Consider the following 16,974-nt stretch of genomic DNA (forward strand, 5'->3'; position numbering starts at 1 on the left):
TAGTTTGATTGATGTGCAGTTACTCTGCAGTTTTGGGGAGGGATCCTGAGGGTTGGAGATGGTTGTTTACAGAGGGGAGGTTGTTCAGGTGGGCTTTGGTTTGTAAATCTCACTGGACAAATCAGTTTTGCTGCATTTTAAAACCTGGCAGAGGAATCCCACATTGCTGTGTGCAACAAGGTGATTTATTCTGCTGTCCTCATATAATCCTGTGCTGGAAGCTGCTGCACAGGCATTATTTTTATTTTTTTAATTTCTTTTTCATTTTTAATCCTAATTCTTCACACAGATCCATGAACTGCCATGGTTTGCATTGTTCAGTAGATGAATGTGCAAATCACCAGAATTAAGTGGACTTACCAGATATAAATTTCTCTCTTTCTATACACTGCAAAAATACTGTTTAAAACTACAAATTTAGCTGAAAACACCTGTGAATACTTGAAGATCTGGTATGGATAATTAATGAAACAAATTTTAATGTTTTTCTGTTAGTTCACTTTGAAGTTACAGTTTTGGTCCTGGGTTAGAGCTACAGAAAACCTCTCTGTAGAAAGGTTGCTCCACAGTTCTCCATTGCACAATTTCTTGCACCTTTTTCTCAATCAGCTGACATTAACCCCTTTGCAGGGAGCATCCTGAGTTAGGTGAAGCTTTGGGCAGTTTCACTTCTTAAGGTAATTAATTTCTGCATGCAAATACCATTGTTATAATCAAAATTTACGTGTTGTTACCTGAGTGAAAATATTGCACGATTCTTACAGTAAATCAAGATGCTCCTGGGCTCTGAAAGAATAACTGTCACCAAACAGGTATAAATTATGCTTTCTACAAAAAGGTGAAAAATCAGCACTTCTCAAAATTGTAGAGCTCCTCAGAGGGTGTAAGGATATTGCTGAAGTAATAAATAATTATGTTTTCCTCCTTTCTTTGTTACCTCAGATAAGTGTTTTAATAGACTGACTCAAAACTCCACCTCATATTCCAGAATCACACCATTCCCCATTCCATAACATTTTGTCTGCCTTTGTATCCTTTGATGGCTGCAGAGTGCATTCTGTGAACCCTGGAGAGAGCCAAGGAGACACTCACGTGATTTTGAATTAGTTTGAAGTTCTCCATTTGGTCCCTAAAGAAAAGGAGAACTCTCATTTCTCCTGACATTGCACCAAAATTAAAGGAAGCTTATACAATGTCTAAACTTCATCTGTGCTTCAATCCTGAGTCTATTCAGAACTCTTTTTTTTACTATTGTTTTATTTTTTAAACCCTAATTCAGAGCTGTTCCAACCTGCTGTTATTTGCCACTTCTTTAACAATTGGATGACAATCATCACTGCTACCTTCTGAGGAAGGACCCAGGTAGCAGAATCTCAAGATTATTCATTAGAGAAAATAAATAAGTAAAAGCAAACTGAACAGAAATCCTCAGTGGGGCCAGGCAGAGCAAAAAGTAGGAGTAGCTCAGTCTCCTTAGTTACATTCTGCATTCTCACAGTTTCTTTCAGTTTCCCTATTATTATGGAACAAAAGAGTTATTTTAAACACTTCTGAGAACATGGCATAAAATTAGCAAAACTGTGTTAGTCTGCAGAGAATATAATTGACAAGGTTTTAAGGTAAGGAGAGCTGGTTCTGAGAGTCTTTGTGTCAAATAGCAAAGTCCATACACCTGAGTTTATAACTGATGCAGTCATGGAATTCCTGAATTCCAGTCTTATGGGGAGGGTCAGGGTGGGTTATGTGTGAAATGAGTCAAACACAATTAATTCAGAATTGTTGAGAGACTTTGGAAGTCACTTCAAAATCCTTTGGTAAAATCCATTGCTGTGTAAGGGAAGCAGCAGAGTTGTGAAGGCCCAGAGCTTTCCTGGATGTGTTCCTGGGAATGTTATAATCATGTCTCTTACATGATTGTCTTGGAATATTTTGTCCTCAACAGAGGCAGAATTGGAGCAGGACACACTGGGCTTCATGTCCTTAAAAAGGCATTATCTCTAGTTCTGTTTTCTCACAAATTCTAATCTTGTTTTCTCACAAATTATGGCTGGAGGTGCTATCATTTCCAGGGAAAAAACCTTGCTCCTATTCCCTTGTGACCCATTTAAAAAAATCAGTGCCACAGGTATCTCTCACTTCAACAATAATACAAATTTATTCCTAGTTCCTATGTTTGGCAGAACTTGTAGCATTTTCCAAAGCCAAAAAATTACAAATACTGTTGTCTTAGACATAGGAGCTGATGCAGAGTGATGTGAAATTCTTTGGCCACCAACACCCAGCACTTTATGGAAAGAAGGGAGATGAAATGTTGGTGTTGCTTGAACCTGGATCTGCTGTTCCTCACAGTCAGCACCTGATTTTATGCTGTAATACAATCCTACAGTGTGACACAAATACGGACTTTGGTAATCTGTGTGGATACTTACTCAGCAAATCACAAAACTTCTCTGCTGGGAGAGCTGTGTTCTGAACTTTTCTTTTTTTTCATCTTTCAACTCTGAAGCTTAAACAGGTTGGTATGAGCATGCTTATGCACTTACCAAACACCAATTATCTTTTTTTTTTTCATTCTATTTAAACAAATCCATCTTGAGAGAGCCAAAAGAATAGCTCTGAGTGTTTTTTTCCTAGAATCAGAATTGTATCAGAGCTCTTTTCCATGTGCTGGGGATTATTCTGGTTTTCCTTTGTACTCAAGTATTTATTATGAGTTGACATTTTTGCTGTACCTTTAAACTTGCAAGCTGTAGCTTGGCTTTTAAAGGTCCTTTGTTGCTCTTGGAAAATAATATAATAGCAACAGAGGGAATTGTTATAATCATCTTAGAAATCAGATTCTGCATTGTGTGTTTTCACACATCTGTAAACACACCCAACCAATTGCACACATGCAGGTCTTCCTTTAAGTAGGTAACATTTGGGTTGCATGAAGGCTGATCAAGCAGTTTGAGCTTAAAGCCTCATATTTCCACATTAAAACCTCATATTTCCCCATTAAAGCCTCATATTTCCCCACTTAAAGGGACTTTCCTCAAGGGGTTCATTGAGCAACAAACAGAAAAACAGCTGGGACTCAGGAGATGCTGGGAGTTTAGAATCCACACTGAGAATTCAACCTAGCTACTAAACTTTCCATGATGTCAGACACACCAGACCTGTGGTGATGTTTGAAATACCTTCAAAGACAAGAAAGAATTTGCTCACCTTGCTGTGTGTCAGATTCCCATGGAGCTCCCATCCCATTCTTCCATCCTTGACAGAGCAGTGTGGGAAAGTGGGCACAGCTGCATGTCCTAAGGAAGCTGCTGCCAACCATTTCTGTTCTCTCAAAGAGCCTGACCTGCAGCTGAAGGAGAACTTCAGTGCTGCTGCAAACAAAAATGCAGCTATAAAACAAAAATATTCATGGTCAGGGGACTTGTACCACTGTCCTTGGAGAACCCCTGTGAAGTCAAACAAAGCCTCATTGCCACAGAGAAGGTGTGCTTGGAAAGTTCAGTAGGCATTAATGGAATTGCAGTAGGTAATAAAATGAGTAAGTTCAGTGATGGTTACATCCCATACTCCAAAAATAAATATTTATTTGGGAAAATGTGCTGGAACCAAGCAAAACACAGTTCAGCTGCTGCTCAGAATGAAAGAACTTACAGCCAAGTTCTCATGTCCTTCAAGCAAGGGGCTGGGCTGCATTCTAAATGCACAAAAAAGAGAACTTTCCTGTGATCTCTGGGATCTTACAGTTACAGTAAATATCCCAAATCTTAAACCATTTGTCAGCAATTCTGTGAAACCCTTCCTTGGGAGGACCTGGTACAGAGAACATGCTTATAAAATTCATTTTTCCAAGCAGCAAAACAAAACTTACATAAAGTGTGACATCTCTCTAGCCACTGCTCAAGAGAACTGACAAAGTACAAACAGCCAAAACAGTTGGATTTTCAGAGGCTGAATGAATGTTTTAGTAAATAAACAACAATGAAATTTAGATTTATACAAAGACAATTACATATAATGGAAAAAAATAAGCCCCTCTACATGTATAGTTTTGCTTAGTCAAGCCAAAATATTTATTGAAGAAATAATTTTGATGGGAAATATTTTTATAAACCTTAAAACACAAACAAGTCTGGACTAAGAAGTTGCAAAGAGTCAAGAAATACATTAAAAAATAGATACTCCAAGTAACATAAACCACCCCCTTTCCCCAGTGATAACATTATCATGAACAAACACAAAGCTAGGAAGAAAACCCATAAAAACCCAGTGTTCTCAAAAAATCTTTAACTTTTCACTCGCTGAACAATCCAGTTTCAGACCAGAGAATAAAACCTACTTGTAGGTGATTATTGTGTGTTGAGAGGTGATGCTTGATTAAAGACATTTTTACTCAAGCACTGTCACAGCTGGAAATCAGCTCTTCCATTTCTGGTGGTGTTGTGCCAATCCCATAAAACAGAAAGGCCACTGGGCTTTTGTGGTTTCTGCCACAGTGCTGCCAGTAGGGATTTGAATCAGAATTTTTTTTTTTTTTTTCATTTTGTAAATTTTGCATTTGCAGCAGAAAAATCTGGATTTCAGGTTAGGGGTACTAAACTGCAAGTAACTTAAATTCCCCACTAACCTCAGCTTGGGAACATCCTAGAAAAGATCCAGCATTATCAATGTACTATTCAGCATTAACTAAAATAGACAAAAAGACAATTTTTAGTAAATGGACTTAGATCAGGATTTCAAATCTCTTAGATTACTGGGTAGTACTTCTAAGAATGGTTTTGTTTCCTTGAATTTAATATTTTAAAATAATAATTGAATAGTTTCAATTCTTCACATTTCGACCTTTTATTTATTTTTCCCCTATGGATTATGGGCTACCATCATAGCATACCTACAAATAATTTAGTTTATAAGGGGTTCAGAAAGAACCCCTTAGAGAAAAAACAAACCATGAAAAACAGTTCATATCAGCACCACCTTCCAGTATTAGAAATATAATACCCAAATGTACTTACTATTTAAAACATGTTTAGAGTTCCATTTATTTTTATGATCAGATGAGTCAATTTCAATTTTTTCTTCTCCCCATAGTTCCATATTGGGGTTTAAATCCTTGTAACAAATGTAATACGAATAAAGATGAATGACATTTTCAGTACTTTTAATAAAACCTCTTTCCGCTGCCAAAATTAATGTTGGAGTCAAAGCTAAAAGCACTCTGTGGTTTCCTAATATGCACCAGTCAGCAGAAATGCATCCAGAGACATCATCCCCCTTTGGCATTTGTAACTGATGCTACTCCTATTTATTATTTATTAATCTCTCACTTTGAGCATCTGGATGTGACTGAAACTCAAGGACTCTTTGCTGTTTGCTTGTATGAAGTGGCAGGTGACTCGTGGGTTTAACCCCTTCCTGCTGCCCAGCCCAGCCCACTGTGGTGGCACTGAGGTGACTGCCCTGTCTCTATGATGGCACTGAGGTGACTGCCCTGTCTGTATGGTGGCACTGAGGTGACTGCCCTTATCCGTGTGATGGCACTGAGGTGACTCCCCTGTCCATGTGATGGCACTGAGGTGACTCCCCTGTCTGTGCTTTCCGATGGTGGCATTTTTCCAGCCCAGCTGGACGTTGGCAGCACGTGTCTCCTGGGAGAGCTGGCAGAGAGGAGCCAAGGGCAGTGCTCTGCTCTGTCTGCATGGCTGCCCGAGGTTATTTCTGCACTTGCTGAAGCCAGGCCTGTGTATTTCTGTCTGGCAGTCAGAGGTGAGGGGGGTCTTGGGAACAGAGACCCCATGCAGGGGGGTGGCAGAGCTGCCTGTCCTGTTCCCAGCCCCCTGCCCAGCACAGTCCTGGCTGTCCTGCAGGGGCTGGGCCTGCAGGTGCTGTCCCCTCTCACTGCGCTCTGGCTGCTCCAGCTGTGCTGTGAAAGGCACTGGGGCAGGTGCTGCCTCTGTTCCCTCCCAGTGTGGCAGGGTCTGTTCAGGAGAGGGGCTGGGGATGGAGTAACCTCGGCCTGGTGGAGCTGAGTCACACTCTGCAGGCACAGCCTGCTGGGTTGGTACACCTGCAGAGAATTCCTGCAGGGAATACGTGCACTGTGCACTGCGAGCAGGGCCACACATCCCAGAGAGAGCCCCACGGACTGGAACATCATGAGCTGCATCAGATTCCAGAACTGGAAGCATCATGAGCTGCATCAGTGCCTTGCCATACTTCAGTTTAGCCCTGGTGAGTGCCCCACTCCGTGGCATTTTGTTTCTGGGATGCTGCTGAGGATCTCTGCACACAGATGCACAGATGCTGTTCCTACAGACGTAGCTCAGAGGTCTCTAACGTTGTGCCATGCTCAGACATTGCCATTCTTCCAGCAAACTTCACATCAGCTTCCAGCTGTAATGCTGTTCACATTTCTCCTGTTTTAGTTTGAGGCTCAAACTGGGCAATTGAACTGCCTGACCCTTGGCCTGAAGTCTAGCAGGCTGTTTTTAAAGGACACCAAAGCCTAGATAAAAATCTAGAAAGTGAAATTAGCCTGTTATAATTAGTGATAATTTAGGCATTGACTGGATCCAAACCTGCTTTCCCACAGTTTTTCTTACTTTGTAATTGTAGCAAAGTTACATGATGGCTGAATTTCTGCCTTTGGTTGATGCTCAGTGTCATCAGTGAGAGTTTGACTGTGGAAATGGTTTGAATGTCACTGAGTGTCACCCTTGTTGATCATGTTTGCTGAGGGCCTGGGTGCAGCTTCCCATGCAGGTACCAAACACAGCTCAGCACTTGGGGATATTTGGGGATTAAGTGTTGTCACCAAGAGCCACTGGTCTGTGCTGCCTCCCTTGAACCCTTGAGCTGGAGGTGTTGGCCATAAACTCAAACTGCTCTGCAGTCCTGAGAGTTTGCACTTGCACTGGCAGGACCAAAGCGAGTTCCCTGCTGTTCTGCATATTAGGAGGTGGAGGAAGGAAATCTGGAGAGGAAGCTGAACTTCCTGTGCCAGAGATTTTATACTGGAGCCTTCCCTGAACTCAAGAATATGCAGCCACAGCTTTAGATGTAAATCACTAGGGTTCAAACATGCAGATTTGAAGAAAGACCCTTCTATATCCCCACCTGTGGTTTGGGGCTCATGTCATAAAGAACAATCTGATTTTTGGACCTAGCAGTTGCCTCTTCCAGCCCCCACCCATCTCCAGATGGATGAGAAACTGCCTTTATTTTAGTTTCATTTCTCTGAATGTTGTTTCAGACTCAGAGGAGCCAGTTTGGGTATCAGGATTAACCACAGGTCCATGGGTCCATGACTGCACAGAGTTACAAAGGGAAGAGGCACCAAGGAGCCTGAAAGGAGCAGGCCTGGTCACAAAAATGGGAGGGAACAGGAAGAAGGACTGTGTGTGATTAGACACGTGTACACACTTGCACTTTCATGATTTATAGTTATGAATGGATGAAGAAGTCACCAAACAAATTCCATAGATGCTCTAATTATCCTTGTCCTGATTTTGTTGTGCTATTACAGTAATGTGTGTTACCTGGTATCTTGAACACTGATTAAATCTTGGAGATTTTGGGGTGTAGGTTTTGTACCTAAAACAGTGGGATATGTTAGGAAATCAAGAGGTAGAAATCAATGAGAAACTTTGAATTTTCCTTACAATTACTCTGGCACAGCACTGAGCAGTGGGTTTGCAGCATCTCTAGCTACAATTCCCTTAAGGTTTTTCATCAATAACCATTTTGATTGAAACCTGGGGGAGCAAGGCCAAGCTCTGATGAAACACAGTTTTGTTGTTGGTGACAATGTGATAAACTAGAGAAAGGAAGGGAAATCTCTGTTCCTTCTCTGGCCTGGAAAAGCATTATTCCTTGTGTTCCTTTTTTTAAATCCAGGCAATTTCCTGTGCTTCTAAAGCGTGGTCTCCCAAAGGAGGGGTATTTCTGTAGCACCTTCCACCCAAAGCCCTGTGCAAAGCAGGAGGGAGGTTGCATTTCTTTTTCCTGTTCCAGCAGCTTATCCACTTCTGATTAAACATTCATCTTGCTCTGGTTTCACCTTGGCTCTCCCCTTCCCGTGGGGCCACGCCGAGGTGGCCGCTGTCACAGCTCGCGGTGTCACACACTCCCTGGCTGCGTGAGCTGATGCAATGGCAGTGCCAGCCCTGCAATCACCCCGTGCCCAGGTGGCACCGCCGCCAGCCAGGGCAGAGGCACAGGGACAGGCATCCACGGGGGACTTCACGCTCTGCTTTCTGCAGCTCCTTACTGCACAGGCAGGAGAAATCCATTAAACGGCACGCTGGGATTCAGGGGAAATTCCTGGATGGTTTAGACAAGTTGGAGAAAAGATGGAGTTAAATATTTGGATGATTAAGGCATGGAAGCGTCTGACGTGTGAGGGAAGGATGAGCAAGCTGGGAGTCTTTGGCCTCAGGATGAGGTGGTACAGGAGGGATCTATAAATGTGTATAAACACCTGGGGGGAAAGGATAAAGAAGACAGAGGCAGACTTTTCTCACTGGGCACCAGCTTGCACAGTAAGAAGCAGTAGGAACAATCCCAAATACAGGAAATTCCACTCCAACAATCCAAAATTTCCTATTTTCACTATAAGGGGTCAGACAGTAGAAGAGGTTGCCCAGAGGGGCAGTGAGATCTGCATCCTTGGAGGGTTCAGAGCCACAGTGGGCAGGGCAAGCTGCTCTGGCAGGCCCCAGTGAGCAGCAGGGGCTGGACTGGGGGATGTCCAAAGGTCCCTTCCAACCTCTGCATCCTAGAATTGTTTATCCATGGAAAATAGAGGCAGAGACATTGAAAGCTATCTAGATGCCCAGGATCTGTGGTAGACCTGGGGTCTGTCCCACTCCAGGATGTTTCTTGGTTGAGAGATAACCCTACTCATTATCATCGAATTTTTTCCTCATTATTAGAGTGGAAAATAACCAAACACACACTTTTTTATTTCCCAGATGGCCCAAGCCATTTGAATTTCCGTTTTTTACAGCAGGTACTGTGAGCCTTTTATCAAGAGGTGAAAGTCTATATACTAAATAAGTAAGGAATTAAAGCATACCATGATTTTTTCCTCCAAATAATCGCACTAAATGTAATTGCTGCTGTGTGCTGGCCTTGCAGTCTGCCCAGCCGACCTTCACCGGGGCCACTCCGGCTCACTTCCCCCATCTGCTGGGAGCAGGCAGCCCAGCCAAGGGCGGAGGAAACCTTCTCCAAACACACACGGAGTGTTTATTTTTATGGCCTTCTGCTTTGCCGGCTAATCACAGCTCGATTGCCTTCAAACCCAGCTGGGGTGACCTTAAGTGCGGGGCAGAGCAGCTTCTCCCACCTTCAGCACAGCTGCCTGGCAGGATTTTTGGGGAAAGAAACCTTTCCAGTGGAGCAGAGCAAACCTTGCCTCTCTCCCCACCTAGGAATGCTGTGATGAGGCACCTGAAGTCCAGGGGCTCTTTCTAAATCTCACACTTTGCCCGAGTTTCTTCTCCAGATTCGCCCCTTAAGAGGGGGAGGGAGCGGGGAGGATTTTTCCTGCACTTCATGTCCCACACAAAGTTCATCATGCTCTGACTGTACCTGTATTTCAATGTGACAGCGCAGCCCACGCTCAGTGTATTCATCCTCCAAATTCTGTGCAAGAAAAGGCAGAGCTACGTCCCTGTTCTACAGACCAGTGTCGTGTGGGAAGCCTGTGCCAGAAAAGTCACCAAAGTGGGTTCCCAGGTCAGTACTTGGACCTTGGCACTGCACTTCCTCACTTGTGGAGGGAAGCAGTTATGCCATAAACTCCTAGCATGGAAAAAACCCAATGCACAAATAAGAGCTCACCATCAGGCTCTTCTCTTTGGTTTCGTTTTTGAGCTACTTGGGAAAGCAGGGTAAAAAAAATGAGTAAAAGTTAAGTACTTTAACATAGATTCAGGTTTGCAGATTCATTTCTATGTTTGAAATAGAAATTGATTTGCTCCTTTCTCTGAGTGCCCAAGGTGAGCTTTGTTATTTAAAAAAAAAAATTGAAATATCTTTGAAAGTCTGCATTCTTTTCTACAGGCCCCTTTTTCCTTCCAGTAAGATAAAAAGAGAGCAGTCTGGCATTTTATATTCTAAATTTTGACTGACCAGAACAAAATGTTTTCCCAGCAATGTGGGTTTGCACCTAAGCAATTTTTTTTTGCATTGAGTTTGACCTTAGGATGTAGAATTTCATAAAACATTTATTGTCTTCTCCAGTTTTAAGAGCACAATTCCCCTGTGATACTTTGTTTTCATCTTCTGCTCTGAAAAGGATTCCAAGGCTTCTCTTGCAGTTTGAATTTTAATTGTGGGTGAAGGAAAGAACCTCTGCTACTTGCAGCAAAATTAGTCAGTGTCTCCCTAAGCAAAAAGAGTTCTAACAGGTAAAGAGGATTAGAACCAGGAGACAGCCAAGAGTATGGAGAGTGGTTGTAGCAGAGATATTTTGTTCCATAAGTGAGCAGGTTTTGCCTCCAGTGTCCCACTCATCTGTCCTGGCAGCAGCAGTGATCCTTTTCCCTCAAAAACTGCAGCTGATAAAGACAAAATGAGTTAGAAAACAAAGCAACCAAACCTGAGCTGTTTGAGGCAGACAAAGGCAACTGCGAGGCAAACAAAGAAATGGTTTTTTCTCTGACTTTTCCTCCATCCAGACCCCACTGATGGCTCAGTCTGGATGCTGCAGGTTTACCACTAAATACTCTCCAAAGATTATAATGCATCAATTATCAAAGCCATTCTAGAGGTACCACTTTACTTCTGTTGTTAACGAGCTTGGCTATAAAGGGATTTGCAGCCTGAGATTCATGACAGAGCCAAGGTATAATTTGCTCTGGGCTATAAAGCCCATGAATTATTGAGAAAATTTACTTCCATGGCTGCATTTTCCTTTTGAGCACAAGTGCTCGAGTGCATGTGTGAGAGGAGAGACAGTGATGGAGGCTCCAGCCTCAGCAGTCCATCTCCCCAGCACAAGCTCTTTCACACAGCCAGCAAAGAACAGCAGAAAATAACTGACAAAATGATCATTTTGAACAAATGAGAGAAGAGAAATTGCATGCTGAACAGTGCCAAACTGAGGACCGAATAGAAATCACAATTAAAAATGCACTTTGGGTAATTACAGAGAGGGGCTTTTCCCTTAGAGATGTCACAAAGCTTGTGTGGATATAATCAGACTTGAATAGATCTAGTGCTGGTGAAAACCACCAGCCTGACAAATGAGAATTCTGAGATCCTGCATCATGCCAAGCCTCTACCCTGCTGTGGGACCAGCCTCCCCCTGGTGTTCTTTTTAAAACTGCTTTCTTCTGGAAGCAAGGCTTTGGAATCACAAATTCCAAATCCGTGTTCTGCTTACCTTCCTTCCACTCTGCACACCCAACTCATAACTTCTGAATCCACTGACCGATTTCAAGCAAAGTCATAGAGAACTGTAGGTTTCAAAAATGTGAAGTTCTACCTGTTCCATGAAACAGAAGCTGTGTAGAGATGAGGGATCTCTTCAACCCTCCCTTGCAAGAAGGACTCCAGCATGGCATCACCCTTAGGCTCTGGAGAAGGAAGCCTGTATTAATTTCCTAACTTAGAAGGTTACACAGCAAACTGCTTTTGTGTGCAGAGGGAAGTCTGTGTTCCTGAGGGCTGATTGGGGCAGTTAACAATTTCTGAATTAATGAGCTACATTACAAGGCAAGAACCTGTGCAAAACACAAGATTTTTCCTTAAGTGCTAGAGAAGAAACACCAGGTGATGCCTTTTCCTAGGAACTCACAGGCATCCTGGGGTCTGGCATCTCCCGTGACCAAGGAGAAGGGAGCTGGCAGCCCGGCAGGTCCCGTGCAGCGCTGCAGGGCACGAGGCAGGGCACTGCAGCCCATGGTTCTGCTGCTGCTGCACAGCCAGAAGGGAGGGACTGCCCTCTTGTGTCAGCCGCGGTGCTTTCCTCGCCTGCCTTTGAATTCCCGTCTCTGTTTGGGAGGGAGCGCTCAGCCATTTCCCTCCGGCGTTAATTCCTTCTTCGGGAGGGCAGAGGCTTCGTTCTGAGTGCTGTGGAAAAGTTCAATAAATAAAAATACATCTGTTGTATTTATGGCTTGGAGACATCCAGAATTGGGCATATATTGCCCTTCCAGCCAGAGACATCCAAATAGTTACCCTGGCTTGTGCCCAGCCTCCATCTTGACACAGATAAGGAAAGAATAAAACGTCAGAAATATAATGAAGGATGACAGAGAGGAGACACAGAGAAGCAGATTTGTTGCACCAGTCAACCCTCATAGTAAGTTACATGCAAGTTAAATATAGAAGTGACCCTTCCCTGGGGAGCCAGAGTCATGGACAGCTCACACATGACTCTGCAGCAGCATCTCGGGCCTGTGGCTGGCAGAGATCTTCATTTTTAAATCATTACTGCTCATTTCCAGGGCACTTCTTGCAGTAATGGTTGTCAGAAAATAACAGTCTTCTAAAAGCTGTGCAGGCTTTTGTGCCCACCACTTCTGCTGCCTGTTAATGACAGACACCTAAATTTATGCTACATTCACTAATAGCACCGAGTGCTCAGGCTTTGCTTGCTGCTCTTACCCAGAGCAATGAGCCACCCTGGCAATTGCTCATGTCCTTAAAGCAGCCAGATTAGCACCTTGATAAAGTGGATTCAAAGAAAATCACTGCTCAGGAGTGGACAAAATTTGGACCATTTGGAATATGGGAAAGAGCTGGCATTAAAAACCCTTCCTCTGGAGCCCGTATTTTTGTCTGGGCTGCTACTGCTGTAATCAGCTCCAAGCTCCCAGATCTAAAATGATGCTCAGCAGTTATCCCTCTATCAGTACTTCACGAAGAGCCATCCCTAAGAGTATTTTCTTTGAACCTCTGCCCAGCCTGTACTGTGGTATTTGTATCTCTAACTTATTCTGGATGGCTCAGCACAAGCATGTTTTGTGTCACCCTGCTCATTCCTGAGCTTGTCCATGTGCTGAACTGGTAAAAGCTGCCAGGAACCTGTGATTTCTCTTTCCTGTGCTGCCTGAGACCCTGACACCTGAGCAGATAACAAAATATAAAGGTACCTTTGAAATATTTGAAATACTTGATGAATATTTGAAATATCAATAATACCAAACCATGTGTGCAGGTGTCTCTTTGGAATTAATGTGTAGTTTATCTGGAAAAAATAAATAGCAAAGGGAACCCACCCACAAGGCAACACATCTCGAAAAATAGAAATGGAAAGATTTATAGAACCTCAAAAACAATCCCTTGGGGTCTCATGACCACCACCAGCACAGAAGTGTCGTGTCTCATCTGCCTCATTCCCTTTGTGCAGGTGTGAAACAGCACAAAGCATTTCCCTCCACGCTCTCCTGTCCTGGCATCTTCCTGCTCCTTGAGGAACACGAGCCACTGTGCAGCACTTTGTCCTCAGCAGTTTCCTGGGCAGTTGGTGTTCTCAAAAGAAGAGAAACCACAGAGGTTGTTCAGTGTCACTTGCTGGGATTCCCCCTTCAACACTCCAGCTTGGGAAACTTCTGTTCTAGTACAACAGCTTCCTGTTTGTGCTGTTCTGAGTGTGTATTCCCAAGGTGGCAAAATTCTCCTGACCTTTTTTATTGCTGGACACAAGGAACAATTTTTTTATCAGAAGATGAACACGCATTCACGTCCCACTTTTACAGGCATTTTTAAACTGCTGCCCTTTTACCTCATTTCATATCCTTGAAGAAGCTTTACCAGGGGATTACAGCAGTCACAGAAAACATTTCTTCTGACAAATCATTACAAGGGCATGAGAAGAAATATCTTTCCATCATAACCTACTTAGAAACCCAAACTCTTCATGTCTTCTTTAACTCTTACAGTCCTTCCCTTACTTTTCTCCCCATCTGAACTGAGTCAGACCTGTGGCTGTTCTTTCCTGGCATCTTCTGAATCTTCTGAATTTGCCTGTGTTGCTGGATCTCTGTTGATTGTGTCAGGTGGGGACTGGCTGGGATTCAGCCCACGTGATGTCACCTGTTCAGGGATGTCATCAAGTTTCTGGTTTGTCCGTGCCACTTGCTTTCCCATTTGAACAGCTTCATCATAGGAAGGTGGCAGGTCCATGGCATAGAGGCTGTAGGCTGGAGGGGACACAGTGTTCTTATCCATATCCACAAATACCAAGGGAATCTGGACACTTGGAGGGTACTGCCATGAGCTGTATGCTGTGAAGAAAAAGAATTAAAAATAAAAATTAAACACCTGCATGGGACACTGATATATGAAGCGCTAATCCTGCTTTTTTCCAGGAAATTACAGACTTTTGTGTTTTCAGAACAAATGCACTGTATACTAAAGCTGTCCATATAGTCACTCCTGGTCTTCAGTGTCACTCACTGTCACCCTGATCCCTCCCTTCCCCTCTTGTGCCCACCCTGTGGGGCTGGAAATTGTTCTGGGAGCTCACTGGGAATTCCTGTTCCTGCAGGGGCTGGACACAGCTCCAGGCACAGGCCCAGGAGCAGTGCTCCGTGGAGGAGGTGCCACCAGGATACTCACAGGTCACTGTGCTGTGGGCAGTGCTGTCACTGTCAATGCCAATCACTGTCAGCTCACAAGGGTGCCGAGGGAAGGTCTCCACTGGAAGCCTTTTCTTCCGGCAGCAGAATTTGACACAGCTCGCTGAGACCCCGCAGAGCAGGAGCAGGAACACCATCAGCAAGATCAGCCTGAAAGAGGGGGAAACACCTCCATTCCACTGCTTATGTTTTACTGCTTCTGAACCAGAATATAATTTCACTGAAAATGGTCAGAAGGCAGGCCAAGCCTCCTTGCTTGAGTTCTGAATGGGTGCTGGATCCTGGATTAGAAAGTTGGATCATTAACACTCATCATGAGTTGAAGAACTACTGCTTGTAAGTACAACCCATTCTGGCTCACAGGTGCAGTAACATTTCACTATTTTTGCTTATTTTCAACTTCTGTGCAGGGAGAATGGTTCTGCTTTCCACAGCAAGAGAGGGTTTGTACTTGGAGGGAAATAGAAAAATGAATTTCCACAAGTCTAGGCTCTCTCTTTATAAATGAGCATGGAAATGATATTATATTAAATTATATTTATGCCTTGAAAACACAATTCTATCTCTAGCTATTGCTTAAGGAGGTTAATAATTTAACAATTTACAATGTAGCTAGACTGATATACCTGTGTTTCAGGTTCCCCTCTCCACTGAAACTCCACCTTCCCACCCCTCAGTTTCTCAATCCAACCCCCTCTTCTCGTGGAGGCTTTTAGAAGCCTTCTCAATCTATTTTTGTTAACTGTGTCTTTTTAAACAGCTCTGTGTATCAACCAAAACTGCTCCAGACTGAAGGAGGTGAAGTAATCAACTCCCTCTGTGTGCTGCCACCAAAGCCAATGTATGGACAGAAGGGCAACTGTGAAAACAATGTCAGGGCACCGAGACCACGTGCAAGGTAGGAGATGAATCCTGCTGGGAATCCTCTCTCTCTCTTGTCCCAGTCTGCCCCTCCCAGCAGGCTGTGCTCAGCTCTGTGCTCCTGGAGCTCTGAGGGGAAGCTCAGCAGAGGGTGACAGTCCCTGTCCCTGTCCCTGTCCCTGTCCCTGTCCCGTAGAAGGGAGTGAGCCGGGGATGGGGCAGGGCCAGGGCCCAGCAAATCCCTGCTGGAAGCTGCCCTGTGAGAAGAGCCAGCAAGGCTCTGGCTATTTAGGAAGAACAAACAAGCCCTGGAGTTCAACTCCAGAGTACTCAGAAGGGAAAGATGACACAGCCTTCAGTGAATGCTGGTCCCCACCTGACACCCAATCTCCCCTGGCCTCATCCAGGCCATTCCTCTGAAAACAGAGAAACCCTTCCCTGATCCTGTGCTGCTCATCAAAACTGCCAAATGCTGCTGGGTTAGGAAGATTAAAAGCCAACTTACCAGACATACCACAGACTTGTCCAATCAGACATGTTCTGAGGGCATCTGTGAAGGAAGGCAGATGATTCACTCATTTAAACAGTGCATGTAGGACAGGGAATGCACTTCCCTGGGGTGGAAAAGGGAAAGCACTCAGAGCAAAACCACTTTGGATTGTTCTTCATGGTTGTGCCATTACTCCAGATGAGAACATGCAAATAATCCCACTGTAAAAGTTGCTTCTGAATCAATAAATCTTTTTATTGAGTGGTGCTTTACTCTTGCTTGGGAGAGAGAATGACTCGTGCAGGATTCCCAAAAAGCCAAATCAGTGTTATTTAAAGGTAACTGTTATTTAAAGGTGCCTCATAGCAGAGGCCTGTCTGAAAATGCTGGTCTGGACAAGTGCTTGTGTCCCCAGATATTTTAACGTTATTTTTTCCATAGCTCCAATGCAGCCAGAAATGGCTTTTTTCAGCTCTAGTGCAGTACAAAAGGAGGAGAACAGCTCCTGTGCCATTTCAGCAGGGTTGTGTGTACTGAACCTCCTGCAATGGATTTCCTGTGCCAGAACAATGGCTCTGACCACAGGACAGCCTCTGCAAACTGCTCAGAAGTGACACCTGGGAGTCGTCTTGGGACAGAACCATTCACCTCAGTCCACAGAGCAAGGGCAGCCAAGTGAAATTTAAAAGTTGCTGACTGTCTTAGAGATCAAAAAAGAAGCTGTAAGGGATGGCCACGAGCAAGTCACCGTTCAGGCGTGGGAATGTCACTTGGTCACGGTGGGGAAGGTTTGGGAACAGGCAGTGGTTACTCACCGGGCAGAGTTCTCACAGTTGTTCCCAGAACAGAGCGGTGCCTAGGAAAGGGGGAACCCGGGGCTGGGTCAGCAGGTGGCCAGAGGAGAAGTGCCTCGTCTCCTTGTGCCGTGCTCGGGAGGCTCCGGGCTGCGGGCGGTGTCCGGGAGCGCCGGGAGCCCCCTCAAGGACACGCGGCCGGCGCTGAAAGGGGACACCGAGCCCTGGGGCCGGCCCG

At 44.3% G+C, this 16,974-nt stretch overlaps 1 protein-coding gene across 1 annotated transcript; it reads right to left on the bottom strand.

The window, feature by feature from the left end:
• Positions 1-13,172: 13,172 nt before the first annotated feature.
• Positions 13,173-16,974, bottom strand: TMEM52 (transmembrane protein 52). Its single transcript, XM_041463659.1, has 4 exons — positions 16,758-16,974; positions 15,958-16,002; positions 14,572-14,741; positions 13,173-14,237 (listed from the first exon to the last, which is right to left on the bottom strand). Exons 2-4 carry the CDS (start codon positions 15,987-15,989, stop codon positions 13,927-13,929), a joined length of 513 nt encoding a protein of 170 aa, XP_041319593.1. The 5' UTR covers positions 15,990-16,002; positions 16,758-16,974; the 3' UTR covers positions 13,173-13,926.

This window comes from Pyrgilauda ruficollis, unplaced genomic scaffold, assembly GCF_017590135.1.
Source record: "Pyrgilauda ruficollis isolate IOZ18807 unplaced genomic scaffold, ASM1759013v1 scaffold169, whole genome shotgun sequence".
NCBI lineage: Eukaryota > Metazoa > Chordata > Aves > Passeriformes > Passeridae > Pyrgilauda > Pyrgilauda ruficollis.

Coding starts and splice junctions, on each gene's coding strand:
- TMEM52 (XM_041463659.1), bottom strand. CDS start 15,989: ATGTCTGATTGGACAAGTCTGTGGTATGTCTG. Junction 14,742..15,957: donor ACAAGTCTGTGGTATGTCTG/GTAAGTTGGCTT, acceptor CCCCTCTTTCAG/GCTGATCTTGCTGATGGTGT. Junction 14,238..14,571: donor TGCCCACAGCACAGTGACCT/GTGAGTATCCTG, acceptor TTTTCTTCACAG/CATACAGCTCATGGCAGTAC.